At 45.2% G+C, this 15,254-nt stretch overlaps 1 protein-coding gene across 2 annotated transcripts in view; it reads right to left on the bottom strand.

Annotated features, from left to right (window-relative positions):
* Positions 1-15,254, bottom strand: part of CCN4 (cellular communication network factor 4) — a 49,528-nt gene that overhangs the window by 24,614 nt on the left and 9,660 nt on the right. The window contains exon 1 of one of the 2 annotated variants that reach the window (XM_024212769.2): positions 2,809-2,887. The exons of the other annotated variant lie outside the window; for it this stretch is intronic. Within the exon in view, the coding sequence (XP_024068537.1) occupies positions 2,809-2,853 (45 nt within the window). The 5' untranslated portion in view covers positions 2,854-2,887. Of the gene's footprint in view, positions 1-2,808; positions 2,888-15,254 lie in introns of those variants that run through there. 2 annotated transcript variants of the gene reach the window in all.

The following is a 15,254-nucleotide window of genomic DNA, read 5'->3' as shown; positions in this document are numbered from 1 at the left end:
TGCTCCAGTGTGTGTGCTCAAACACAAGAAATTGTGCAGGTCTGGCCTCAGATTTTTTTTTTTTAAAGCTTGAAAACATGGAATGAGCTGGCTCCTACTAGGATTTGAATTTGTATCTTTTAGGGACTGGAGAGATGCTTAAATGACTTTACTACCTCAACAGTTTACATAAACATACATTCAGTCTCTCCCCCCATTGTACTCACTGCTAGTTGCAAACCTGCGGAATGCCTTATTCGGGGTATCATTTCTATGCAGAATGGGAGATACAGCACTGGCCAAACGTATACTTTCCACAAAGACCCTGAAATCCTCTGCTTTAAGCAAACAGCAGAAAGGCAGACGGTGGAAAACATGCCTTAAAAACCAGCAGTGGCAACTTTTGTAAGTCAGACAGTGATGGGAAAGAACACAAGAAGCCTGCTGGGCTAATAAAGGGAAACAAAACTATTTCAGTGTTACGCTATTACTCATTGTAGGTCCCCTTTGGAATGGGGGGGCATGTGTGTGTTCTTCCATAAAGCACAATTGCAATTTAATAGGCTGCCCGCCTTATCCCCATGCCAAAGACATCTCAAGGCCCTTTGGCAAAAGATGCACAGAGAGTAGAAACCAAAAGGAGTCTGCAACTTCTGACTGAAAAGCGGCAACACCTTTGGGATGGGAGCTCCAGAGGGAGACTTGCTCAGTGGGAGAGATATGACAATCTCCTGGACAAACCTTATGAAATTACATTAAGCCTTTGTGGATTAAGTATTTTAGGAGTCCATTGTATTGTTTGTGTGTGATTGTGGAGTTTGTCAAGCTATCTGGAGTAGCTCATGACCGTGAGTGCCAACCTCAGGGCAGACTGTTAAGAAGCACGGCAGAAACCCCAAACTGGTTGTGTGTTCTATAATTAGATTTCACTGACTCAGTATCACGTGTGAACTCCTCAAGCACCATAACAGCCTTATCATGGAGTCACAGACTGCCCCCTTGGGTACTCTGGTCTATCTTGAGACCTAAGCAAGCCTGCTTTTGTGATAGATGGTCCCTTACACCAAAAATCATGTCAATATTCAGGTTACTCCCAATCTCTAAGGACCAGTCACTTACCCCAGGTCAAGTGCACCCTTGATCTCTCACCAAAGACAATGCTTGTGGCCAATCCTATAATAAACTAACTAAAGATTTATTAACTAGGAGAAAGAAATGAGACTTACTTACAAGGTTAAAGCAGAGAAATACACACACACAAATGAGTTACATTCTTAGGTTTCAAAAAGTAACATAAGCTGCTGTAATGTGCAAGCTCTGTATGTCCTTTAGGGCTAACCCAAACTAAACAGCTGCGGATCCCTAGCTTATGCTTAGAAGTCTTGCCCTCTCCCTGATGTCCATGCAGCATAAGGATAACAATTTCTTCTTGACAGGGACTTTTATTCCCTTCCCCCAGCCTTCAAGCTGTGATGAAACGAGTGTTTCTGCGTGTCTCCCCTTTGTGGGTGTGGGGGTAGCAATCAACAACAGATGTTGTTCACTGATGTTCCACATTGGTTTGTCTGGCCTCTATAGGCCTTCTTTTGTTGGCCTGGAGATGACACCTCCTGTGGTAATCTAGTATTTCATACTTGGTAACACTTCTCTCCTGAGTGTGTGTGTGTGGGGGTGGTGGTGGGGGGGTTACATTTTTAGAGCAAACACTTTTATAGTTACAGAGCAAACCCTTAAATATTACCTTATAACATGGGGTACACATGTTATAAGAACGATTTAATACATTTGGCATCCTACAAGCATTTCATAACATCTATGAAAATCTAAACACATTCTTATAACTCTAATATCTATTTTAACAATATCAATAGATATAAGGTAGACTGGTTTTCAGCTGTGCATTTGTCAGTGTTCAGTGAGGCCTGGGGGGCTTGGCATGATCTGACACCTGCTCTGCCAGCATCACAGAATTGAATGTAGCTTCTCTAAGGAGATGCGATTAATGCAATTTCTGGGAACTGTTGGGAAGTTCAAAGGTCTTTGGGGGACAATACATATGAAGTGGATTTCCTACCCAGGCAATACTTGGAGTGAAGGGAATGCAAGTGAATGAAATCTCTTTGAAGCTTCACCTTGAGCAGAAAACCATCGTCTGGCTGCTTACCTATTCATGGCGTCTTCAAAGGCCCAAACTGGATAAATGAGTGACTCAGAGTCATGAGTGTGCTCGTTCTGAGCTGAACTTGTGACCACAGGAAAAACCCCTGTGTGGGGTTTGAAAGACTCATCACCACCCAGAGCCCATGTTGGAGTTGAGATGATCTCTGCTAAATTTATTAGCATGCGTGTAGGTTCTTGTGTTGTTTTAATATTATTTTTCGGTATTGCCTTTACCTTCAGAATAAAATGTTCTTGCTTAGAAATAACTGTGTTGCTTAACTATTTGCACTGTGCACCATCTCTGAACAGAAGACAAAACAGCCAGTCTTTTGCTGGGATATCACAGTTAGTCAGGGGGCTATGCAGCCTGGAAATATGTTGGTCAGAAGGGAGAGAGATGGGTGACTGCACCCAAGAGAAGCTACAGCTGGGGAGCCAGGAGCCTAGAGTGGGAGCCTTAGGTGGACTACAGAGGGAGAACACAGGTGCAAGTGCCCTGAACTGTGACGTTCAGTTCCATTAAATGTGGCATGTTTTGATACCTGTAAGTCAAGCTCGGATAGTATTTTATAGCTGGAGGAAGTGAGGAGGAGGATGAAAGAGACATGCAGGTCAGCAAACTATCTGGAACCAAGATAAAATTATACATCAAGAGGCCCTGAAACTAACCCAGAATCTGAGCCTGCGAGACCCAACTTGAAGTTCATGGCTCATTCCATCCTGCACCAGGCAGAGTTGTGGCAGCAGTCTTTCAAAGCAGCTGACTTCTATTAACTGTGAGTGCAGAGAGATCTGTAAAACAGCAGTAACGTGTCTGAAACAAGACAAACCACAGGCATCCACATGGACTGCTACACCAGCTCGAACATCTGACCTTGGTGTGGTCTGGCCACATTCCTGAGATGAAAGCAGTTTTCATCACACAAACATGGAAGCCAAATGTTAAACCAGCATCCAGCTGTCACCTTAGGCTACTAGCTAGAAAGCAGCATAAGGGATCCAATGAAACAGAGGAGGAGATGAGTGATTGCAGATTGTGTCTAGAGCCCATAAAAGGGTTAGCCAGGCAAATGTCCAGAGACTATGGGCTCGATTCTCCATGACCTTGCACTTTCTGTAGCCATATACACCGGTGCAAGGACACTGTAACATGCTACCAAATCCAAAATTGTTCACTGCGCCCAGGTAGAAGCGACGATACAAGGTGGAGAAGCAAGCCTGTATTCCTGCAGCCAGTATTGATAATGCATTACATGTGGTCAGCCTGCATGCTATTGCAAAGATATATAAATGGAGATATACCTATCTCATAGAACTGGCAGGTCATCGAGTCCAGCCCCCACCTTCACTAGCAGGGCCAAGTACTGATTTTTGCCCCAGATTCCTAAGTGGCCCCCTCAAGGATTGAGCTCACAACCCTGGGCGTCACAGGCCAATGCTTAAGCACTGAGCTATCCCTCACCCCATATAAGGCCTGCTTCTCAGTTACACTGCTCTGGCAATGTAAAGGGGCCTCAAACTGCATGTCAATGGGGTATAGGGGCCTTACTGTGAGTTCAAATCAGGTCCGCTGACAAGCGGGAAGGAGTTCAGTGAAAACCAGTCAAAGCGATTGATTGGCTGGGGGGATAAATTGATGAGGAAGATTGAAAGTTCTGTATACAGTATGCACCCCTTGGCTCAGCAATGCCTATGCAGTCCCGTCTACCGAAACTTGGAAGGAGAAAGCTCAAGGAGGGAGAGGAAGTATGTAGGGTATTAAAAGGCTGTATAACTAGGAGTGATGGGATTCCATTAAGCAAAAGAAGAACGTAAGCCGAAAAGCATGAAATACTTCCAGGCATTGAGAATATTAGGCTGTGGAATAGTCTCCCAAGGGAAACAATAGAAGCTGCAATGCCTGGTAACACCTAGAACTAGACTAGTCTAAGATAGTAAAATATGTGATATGGGGATGGATGAGATGACCAAATTAGACGTTTCAAGAAGGAAAAAGATGCATATAATTCTATGTCATTAAAAATCCCTTCACAGATACATATGCCTGGTAACAGGAGAGAAAAAAGATTCTTCCAAAGGACCTTTAGGGTTTGCATCAAGTCCTAAGAGAACAAAATGACTGTGTTGCTATGGGCAGAATGATTATTCTGGACTAACCAGGAGGTTCATTTAGATGTTGGAGCAGAAAGGTTGCAGCCTACATCTACTGTACTTTCTACTCAGGTTCCATAAGGCTCCATGTCCTAAATTCCTTCTGACTGCACATTTTTCTAACTTAGCGCCACAGGTAAATTTTCCCTACAGCTTTCAGAGCCTTGCTGAGTATTTCTATCCCATTTCCCAATTTCTGTGAATCCCTGTGCATCTGCTACATTAGAAGAACCCGCTGAAGATTCAATGATCCATAAAACAGTATAGAGAAGGTATGGCATGACGTGGATGCTGCTTTAACCACTTCCTTGAAAACATGCATTGTTTGATTTCCTGGCAATGTATCTTCCCAATCTGCTGTGCGGCTAGATCTCATAACAAGCTTTCTGTTGTACTACAAGGATACCGATGTCGAACCCCTGCCTCTTAAAGTCTCTGCTGCTGGATTTAATTAATTTTTTTGTCACCCTGTTTTAGTACATGCCAAAATAAAGAGTTAAAAAGGAAATATGAAGCCCCATGTGACTCCGGTCTTTGATATTACAGGGAAGCAGCAAGCTGTAGAATGTGAAGCATACAGTCTGCTGAGTTCTTTGCCTTTCGACTCATGAAAACATAAAAGAGGTCAAGTCAATGGAATCTGGGAGAGATTTTCTGATTTGAGGTTCCACTGAAAATGCTGGTGCAAGCACTGGGCAAGGTAAGACATCCTCTGCCCCTATCTTTTTGCTCTACTGCTTATTCCTTCCACAGTGCAGTTGTGGAATTAATGCACTTTGACATCTGGTGTCCCAGTTATTATTCAAAACCTGATTGTACCAGATTCTGCTCTCACTTTCACCAGGTACATCGGAAATCAAATCAACCTAAATATTCCTCCGGCCCACACTGGCAAGGCAACTATGGAAACACTGAATCGTTGCTGGAACAAGTTAGAAATTAAAATGAGATCCAAACATAGTTGATTATGAAACTAACCCACTAACTTCAATGTGGTTGTCATGACTAACTGGAAACCACCTCCCTCGTGATTCTATTTCCCTCCACAGAGCTTATCTGGTCCTAGTTTTTAATACTAAAATGGCCTTACTAAGAGAGGCTGTTATCTAAGTGTGTTGAGATTTATGCGTCTCCTGCTGCGAGGTCTGCACGAAGTGTGTCCATACATACTATGGTGGAAGTCACGTGGGTTAAAGCCATATGGACAGTGATTTTTTTTTTCTGAGAACTGTGCTATCTAAAGCCTCCTCTGTAGCAGGCAACATCCCTAAGCTGTTTACAGAACAGTTTTGTAACCATAAGGGGGTGATTGTGAGGGATGCTTAGAGGCCAACCAAACTCAGCGTCCCATTGTGCTAGGCACTGTATGGACACGTAGTAAGAGACAGGCCCTGGCCCAAAGAGTTTACAGTCTAATAGACAAGACAGACAAAGGGAGGTAGAGGGAAGTGTTATGCCTGTTGTACAGGTGGGGAACTAAGGCACAGAGACACTAAATGACTTGCCCACAGTGACAGGAAGTCCATGGTAGAACTAGGCTTCTTTATCCAGATCTCTCAAATACCAATCCAATGCCTTAACCATAGGAGCCTCTTGACATAAGAACGTAGGACTGGAAGGGATCTGCTGGGTCAATAAGTCTAGCCTTCTGCTAATACAGGCAGCCATGCTGTATAATCCTGTCCTTAAACCGATCAGATCCCATTTTAAAGCTGGCTAGCTTTTTTGCCCCTACTACTCCTTTTGGAAGGCGGCTCCATGACCGATCCCTCATTAAAGCCTATGACTTGTCTGGGTAGTTAGAGCATGAAGGAAAATACTCCTGCTTCTTTTTCTAGGCCCTGTGGGGCCATCATTTTGCAAAAAAATGAAACACAGACACAGCTCTGACAGTAGGGAAAGAACATCAAGCTCCATTTTCTCTATGAAACTTCTGAATGTCATTATTAGCTGTCTCTCAGTTAAAGAAAAAACTCCTCCACATCTCAGTTGGGAAAGGGCACTTGGTTATGAGGGGAGCGTTTGGAAGGGCAAAGTTTTTGGGTCACACAACGTTCTGCAGTGCAATTTGTTCCATCATTTGAAGTGACATTTGACCTGAATAATTTTTTTTTGGTTTTTCATTTTGGCGAGAAAACCTAAAAAAATAATAATTTACTTTTGGTTAAAAACTAACTGATTTTTTGGGGCTGGGGTGGAGGGGTCAGGCACTGAACTGAAAAAAGTCAGTTATTCCCTCAGCTTTACTAACTAAAGTTGCATACAGAGGTAATACCACCTCTCTGCTCCTACTTGATAGTCCCCTGTTTATACATCCTAGGATCCAGGGCCGGCTCCAGGGGTTTTGCCGCCCCAAGCGGCAGGGTGAAAAAAAAAAAAGCTGCGATCGCGATTGGCGGCAGCTCCACCGCGCTGCTTTCTTCTTCGGCGGCAATTCGGCGGCAGGTCCTTCCCTCTGAGAGGGACCAAGGGACCCGCCGCCGAACTGTCCGCTGAAGAGCCCGACGTGCCGCCCCTTCCCCTTGGCTGCCCCAAGCACCTGCTTGCAGGATCACATTTGCTCTCTTAGCTGAGTATCGCACTAGACGGGCCTGTTCGGATGTTAACTAGAAGGAGGGAGTGGAACAGAGGTACAGGCAGCCTGGTGCTGTCGATGAAGAGCCATGCTGGGGAAGAGCCGTCCCATGTGTGGGTCTAGTCCCACCCTCAGCAACTAACTGTCTCCCTTTCCCTACCAGCGCAGTTCTCAGCAGGTTCCCCTTCATTTACCCCTTCACAGAGGCGAGCCAATGGGAGCCACTGCTGCCCCTTAGCAGAAAGAGTGAGGAAGATATTTCTCTTCCTGTCTGCTCTGACACATCCTGCCCATGACTTTACCAGAGCAGCAGCCCCCACTCCTGTCTTTGCAGAGGCTGGAAAAGGGAATACACACTCTCAAATGGAAGAGATTTAAAGAGCCACCCACACAACTGGGGCTCAGTACATAGCTTCTAATCTGTGCAGTTGTGAGGGGTGAACCCTCTCCTACCGGGTGCTATTAGTGACACAGGCACAGGATTTTGGGTCATCTTAAGTTTTATTTATGTCAGAAGTGACTCTCTAATTAGAAAGAAAACACCACAATATTCCACAAGAACAAATATCCAACTGGGGAGCAGAAGCAAAAAAGTCATCCGTGTATTCGAAGACAAAGGATACCACCACTTTCGCCAGTGGACCATTAGTGGCAGTAAAGAAGCTAAGAATTCATCACATAAATCCTATTTTAATGTTCCTTTGCTGTCTCAGGCAGAGGGGAAGGATGGGAGCTAGCTGGGGATTCAGGAAACCCAGGTTCGTGTCCTGGCCCCACCACAGACTTCCTGTGTGACCCTGAGCAGGTCAGTCTCTCTGTGCCTCAGTGCCCCATCTGTACAATGGGGATAATAGCACTGCCCTACCTCGCCAAGGAGTTGGGAGGACAAATTCTTTGAAGACTGTGATGTCTCCAATAGACAAATGGGCACAGGAACACTATGCAACCACCAGTGTGAGAGGAGGTGACTCCTGCTACTGTGACTAGGAGGGGAGGTGCCTACAAAACCCCTATTCATATTGTAATATCTATCTATTATACAGAACCTTTCATGAGCAGATCTGACGCTCACACTGTCAAAAAGTGAGAATCCCTGAGCTATTTAAAAAAAAGCTTTGTATGTGAAGCTATGTTGGCCACATGCCAAACAAGTAAACCCCCCGTCTCTGTTTATCCACGGACACCACTATTAGACCCAGCATTCCGTTTTTTGCAAGCTAATCTGTGCAGGGTGTGATTTGCAAAGGTGCTCAATGGACTTGAACAGAAGCAGGCAGACCCAAGGTGGACACTTTGGAAACTTTCAGCTCTAGGCAGAAGACAGGTCTCCCGTCTCCCATCCAGAATTCCAACCTTTCGTGTAGTAGCAACACTCGTCCAGGGTAGGAAACATGAAGTTCCCGCTGGCCACGGCAGCCACTCCCAGCTCCACAGCAACAGCAGTGTGACGGGTCGGTTCTAGTAAGATGCTCAAGCTGACCACGGCAGGTCTGCTCACAAAATGTGTGTGGATACTGCAACGGCAGCCAGAACCAGACCCAAGTCCACCAAGGTGACTCCAGCCCTTTCCCCCTTGAGCTGGAGTCACCTCCTGCCCATGGGGCTGGCATGGCAGTGGCCGCATGCCCTGCTTCTACCAGCCGCTGCCCCCTGCTGAGCTGCATGTGCTGCCGAGCGAGAGGCTCCTTGGCACACTCACGCCACAACACAGCAAGGTGGTGGTGGCCGGCAGGAGTAGGACATGCAGCCGCTGCTGTACCGACCCCACAGGCAGGAGGAGGAGCACCGACCCCACCTGAGCCCAAGAGGGTCCAGATTTCTTCCCACATAACTCATACCCAACAGCTGTAGTTAGGTCCCAGGGCTCTACATAATTAAGCTCATTTTGGTATGATGAAGGTCTATGAAATATCTAGCCCCCTAGAGCTCCCTTTCGTATGAAACTGCTAAAATTGGCATAAGATCTATGCACCACTCAAGTCCTCAAAATATGGCCTCAACCCTCACATGGCTTCAGGTCAACTTCAATAGCTCATAGGCCTCTTGCTGCCCCCCTCACATGAGTGAATTGTTTAAAGAACAAATGTGATTTAATTTAATTACATTTTTCCTCCGGGAACAGGACACCAAAGAATGAGAGCTGCAGCTATTTTCATCAAAGGACGGAAGCATTTTTATCGACTGCAAGAGAAAATCCTGTACATTTTGATCAGGTTTTACCCAAACTGAGCTGCAGCATGATGTAACAGGTGTGGGGATGTGCAAGAAGGGAAAGAGGGATGAGGGGAGAGGAGGGACAGAGAAAGAAGAAATCACTATAATGAGAGAGTCGCAAAGTAGCAAAAAAAGAGGAATTAAGAGCTAAACTCCCTTTCTGACCTGTTGTAACTTTGCTAAGATATTAAGTGGCACTCATACAGCTGTATCAACAGGAAGATGGATTCTGGAGTCAAAACCACATTTTTAAAATTGTCCTTTTCTTTCCCCCTTTAAAAAAATTAACAATGGAGATTTAAAACAGAGATATTCAACAGGAAACTCAGCAGCAATACTGGCTGTGCTGGAGCTGCCCTGAGGGGGTGGAGGCCAAGGTTCAGAGTTGTGGCTTTTGGACTGTACTCACCAGCACTGGATTCTGTTTTCTAGATCTGAACTAAGAAAGAAAGCTTTGTAACAGTCAGGCAAACCTACTTTGGGAATTTACTGGCCTGGCGACTGATTCAGAACTAGCAGAGGCAGTAGACCAGTACTTCTCTGATGGCTCCCCATCAAATTCTGCGGGGTGCCATTTGAACGTTTCCCATTTCCCAGGAAGGCGAAGAGAAAAGATCTCTCAGATCCTTACAGAATGAATGCTGGTTTGGAGCAATATGGAAGATTTGGATTAGTATCAGACATGCCAATATGATACCAGGAGCAGAGTTTGCAAGGCTCAGCATCATTGCCCAGAACAGACACATAATGAACAAATAGGTTAAAACCAAGTGAGATGATATTTTGTCCTGTCCATACCAAAGAGTAAACCATCAATGATCCACTCTGCTAGGACTCTTAGGGTACGTCTACACCACAGCTGGTAGTGAGGCTCCCAGCACGGGTAGACAGATTCATGGGGCTTGAGCTAGTGCCCTAAAAATAGCAGTGTAGACGTTGTGGGTCTGGCAGCAGCTGGGGCTCTCAAGCCCACCCAACTCCCTGAGTCTGCGCTCCGGTGGCTAGCCCAAGTCCCTGCCCAAGCCACAACGTTCACACTGCTATTTTTAGTGCACCAGCTCAAGCCCCACTAGTGAGAGCCTGTCTGCCCAGACTCAGAGACGTGGTCCCAGCTGCAGGGCAGATACACCCTTAGTGCATCACTGCTCCCCAGCTCTACTAACGATGCCAGCTTCAACGGCCCATTTGTCCATTTCTTCCACAGCCACCTCTGGACCTTTCCCCCAAAGCATGGCATGCCATTATTGAAGTGACCTGCCAAGACACGACCTTCCACTCATTAAGATCCACTTCCCCCCATGACTCCTGCAATATGCAAGTCAAACAAGAATTTTATTCACAATAAAAATTACCTACCCACCCAGCCACATACACCCTTTGCCGAGTCCCTTTATAATCTCAGGACTGTGATCTCTGTTCCTCCCTGCCCAACTTGACCTAATGTTTTGTTATGATATTTACTCCCTGCAATGAGCTTCCATTAACTTCCCAAAAAGATGGTCTAAATTCAGTTTATCCTTATTTGTAATTCACCAGCTTCTAGGGTACAAAAGCCTTTTTCTGCTTTTCTACTGGAAATTACTTGTTGGTCCAATAATAGGTAATGCTCCTTGTATACTTGTAAGGAGGGTAATTATTCACTGTTTCTTTAAAACCTACACATCCCTGGAACATTTTAGTGAAAGGCAAGAGATGCACTTGGCTGTTGTTGGATTTATCATGAAGGCAGCATCGCATATGGATTTTCTCACTCAATTGCATGGCACTGTGAGTCTATTTCCTACCCAGCCTCTCCAGGAGAAGAAATGTTTTTACAAAGGGATCAATATTAAAATGAGATGAATCTTAACATGTTCAAATATATTACTGTGCCTCTCTTGTGTTCACAGTTCATGATTTCAAAGTAGTTACAAATCAAGGGGGGTTCTGAGTTTAACTTCAAGGGGAGTAGGATCAGAATGAGGAGAGACTGGGAGTCAGGTCTCGTGGACCCTATTCCCACTCTGCAGTGTGTCCTTGGACAACGCAACCTCTCCTTGCTCAGCTTATGCATCTTTAAGACAGATTTTGGGCCGTATCCGGTTGGCCTTACACAGGCAAGTAGTAGGGTTGCCAATTTTGGTTGAACATATTCCTGGAGGTTTCATCACATGACAATCTGTAATTCCCGGAGACGCCAGGACAGTCCTGGAGGGTTGGCAACCTTGGCAGGTAACCTCACCGAATCTAATTCACTGAGTAAAACAAGCAGGATTTGGCCCCTAATAAAACCTATGTTCTATGTTTGCCATGAAGCTTAAATAATGTTTGTCAAGCTCCTGTGTAAGTATAGATTATTACCCTGCTAGCAAAGAGCAGACACACTTTCCCAGTAAGCACTTGTGGTGTTTAAAAGTCTGGGCTCCCCTATCACTATTGGGACAGAATCATTGTCTCCAAGTCTAGGCCATTCATACAGCTCGCTCGAAATGCCCAGAGGAAGTGTTAAAACGATACCGTTCCCCCTGCACCTTAGAACTGGAGAGACAAGACTTTATAGTAAACACCATTAAGGGGCAACCAGGGGTGGATCTATGTATTTTGCCGCCCCAAGCAAGGAAGTCAGGCAGCTTTTGGCGGCATGCCTGCGGGAGGTCCGCCGGTCCCGCGCTTCGGTGTCCCCACTGCCGAATTGCCACCGAAGCCGCGGGACCAGCGGACCTCCCGCAGGCATGCCACCAAAGGCTCCCTGACTGCTGCCCTCATGGCAACTGGCAGGCCACCCCCGCGGCTTGCCGCCCCAGGCACGCGCTTGGTGTGCTGGTGCCTGGAGCCACCGCTGGGGGCAACAATCATCAGTTTGGTGGTTGCAGACAGCATGGAGTTGTGTAATAATTTGTTTTTAAAAAGGTAGGTGAAGAGTCAATGGGGGAGACAGAACAGACTGTTCCTGAATAGCTGGCACAGAAACAGCAAAGGAACAAACAGACACTGGGAAGGAGGGAACTAAGAAGAGGCCAGATTAGGCTGTCAAGCCATCCTTCACTTTCAAATTCAAAGGCTCAGGACAAATGCTATCCCAGAGCTGGTTTGAATTTGGATCTTATTTCTGTGTGCAACAGAGAAACCAAGTATTTATTTTAAATATATATATATATATATAAACCATCCAAACAAATGAAAGTTGACACACTGAGAAAAATATAACTGTAGATTAGCCTTTGGCTTGCATGTGGCTTTGGGGACAAAACGGTTGCTTTTCGATTAAATACAATGGAAACTAGAATACCACCTGGAATAAATTCATGAAAAAGGAGCAAAGTTGGAAAGGACAAGCAGCACTGGAGACCCCCTCCCACTACCAGTGAAGTCAGTGGAAACAGAACTGAAATGTGGCACTTAACTAAAAAGATGCCAGATATCAGACAACCCAAAATAAAAGGTGATAACACCAAAATGAAGTTCAAACTAGACAAGGAGGATAACTGCCTTCCAGAGAGGTCTGTGCATGAATAATCTGAAAAGGTGACTAATGTACATCAAAATGTTTCACATTTTATTAGTGTCTTCTCATTGGAGGAATTCAAATCACTTCATAAACATTTTCCAGGCGTGTCACTCTTAACTTTGAGGGAAGAAGTATTAAATACCCCTATTTTATGGATGGGGAAACTGAGGCACGGAGAAGTGAAATCAGATGTCTGTGGCAGAACCTAGATTTCTCACTCTCATGCCTTACCCACAATACCAGCCTTCCTCCCACACATATTTAACAAACTAAGTTGTTGAGTTCTACTAGTTGCAGAAAATAGATCCACTCAGTTGATCCTCACAAATTTTATGTGCAGCACAATGAGGAAATTGTTTTATTTTTGCATCTTGTAAACAAACAGCATCGGAGGGTCTGAATGGTGAATGGATTAGAGCCATTCAGCACCACAACACTGATTCAAATCCAACACAAACTGGCAACAACAAAAAAGTTTACACCCTGATGGCTATGTGAAATGGGGGAAGAGAGGGGCGCTTAGTCCATTTCCTGTTAGACATGCGTCCACCACAATCTGCACAGGTCAGTAATGTCAGCAGGGGCCCAGGGTTAAATGGACCTGGAGATGAATTCCCCTCCCAGCGCAAGAAATACTCTGATGCCATGGTGACAAGCATGGCATAAAAACCAAGGGCCACGTCCTCAGGTGAGTTCCATTGAGCTCAAACAAGCTGTGTGAATTTATAGCAGCTGAGGACCTGGCCTCTAGAGTAAGTGATCCCTCCAGGTCAGAACTGAAGCACACTGGTGGATCACTTGGATCAGTTGTGCTATGAACAGAGGTCTTCAGACTGTTCAACTGGGACATCTAAAAAGCACTACATTCATAATTGCTATCATTTCTCCACTGCCCTATATAGCCACGTTCCAAGTGAATGGAAATATCTCAGTATTTAAATGGTTAATGTACTCACAAACTTTCCCAAGGGACAGACAAGCAGCGCTGGCTACTTGTGTTTTTGTCCTAGCCTAGTAAAGAAAACGTCTCAATCACACGAGCACTGAGATTTTTCTTTTTTAACATGGAACTTTATTGTAAAATTGGCTATTGCTGGCTGTCAGTAGCCCTCAGCATTTCATGTTGCAGTCACAATTATAAACAGAGAGTCTATGCATCGACACCTTTGGTTGTACCAGATCACTTTGTTTCTTAATTTCACAACACCTAAACACAAGGGGGCAGTATTGAGGTAGGAATGACAGAATGCTGAATGGTTTCAGAGTGGTAGCCGTGTTAGTCTGTATCACCAAGAACAACGAGGAGTCCTTGTGACACCTTAGAGCAGGGATCGGTAACGTTTGGCATGCAGCCCGCCAAGATAAGCGGCACGGGACGAGGGATGTGCTGGCCGCAGCTTCCCGCAGCCCCCATTGGCCTGCAGCGGTGAACCACTGCCAGTGGAAGCTGCGATCGGCCGAACCTGCGGACGAGGCAGGTAAACAAACCGCCCAGCCCACCAGGGGGCTTACCCTGACGGGCCACATGCCAAACGTTGCCGATCCCTGCCTTAGAGACTAACATGTTTCTTCCCAGCTAATAGTTTATAGACTAAGACAGGAGTAGTCAATTATTTTTTTGTCAAGGTCCAAATTTCTTGGTCAAGGTATAGGCAAGGTCCAGACTCCAGAGTAAAATAATAAAAAAAGAATAACAATAATGATGATAATAATAATAATAAGTAAATAAAAAGATTCTGGGGTCCATTCAAAAGTATCTGGCAGTCCAGATTTGGCCCGTGGTATGCCTATTGACTACCCTTAGACTAAGGCCTGAGCTACCCTCAAAAATTGTACAAGTATAACTATGTTGGTTAGGGGTATGATCGGCTATTGCAGTATTTATACCAACAGTATAATGAGGATGTGGTTATGCCTATATATCTTACTGCCCTTCCCATGTGGGAATAAGATATACCAACATAAACACCTTTCTACTGATATAACTGAGTCCACAGTGGGGGTGAGGGGTTGCATTACTTTAACTAGACCTATACAGATAAAGTGGTACAACTTTCTAGCATAGACAAGGTTTTAGAGAAAAAACAAGAGAGATTTTGGCTGTGCAGCCTGCATGTTCCTTTCATTCATCTAATTAGATGCTGCCGCTTCACTCCCTGAATGGAGAATGCAGAGCTTTGCATGTCAGGATGGCATCATGGAAAGTATTTTGATCTACCTCAAAACACACACAACCAAAAATAAGTCACGAATAGTGACTTTGCTGAAAAGCGATTGGCTCTATTTTAGGTTTACATAGGAGGCCTTTTAAATATATATCTGCTCATTAAGCATCTCATCTGTGAGAAGCAGAAGCTTTCATAGCTGAATCTGAAAGCAGCTGTGTATCACAGACACATTACAAATGCAGAAGTCAGTCTAGGTTCAGGGAAGTCCTTGAACTTAGAGATGAGCAAGAAGTCAACAGCCTGATGGTGCACCTTGGAACTTCCCTTCGCAGGGGATCCCCATGTGCAGATGGGGCACTGCTGAAAGAATTAAATACAGACTCTGGGGTTATGTTTCAATTGGGTGAGGCATGGAGAGACATGCACACCCTCATCTCCTGCACACCAGTTTCTCATGCCCCCAGATCCACAGAGAGCCTTCCCTTATAGAAAAGCCCTATAGAATTTAATAGGGATTAAA

Source organism: Terrapene carolina, unplaced genomic scaffold (genome assembly GCF_002925995.2).
Source record: "Terrapene carolina triunguis isolate 2854851 unplaced genomic scaffold, T_m_triunguis-2.0 Scaffold58, whole genome shotgun sequence".
NCBI lineage: Eukaryota > Metazoa > Chordata > Testudines > Emydidae > Terrapene > Terrapene triunguis.
Note: the sequence above shows the minus strand (reverse complement) of the source record. Positions and strands in the feature narration are given on the sequence as shown.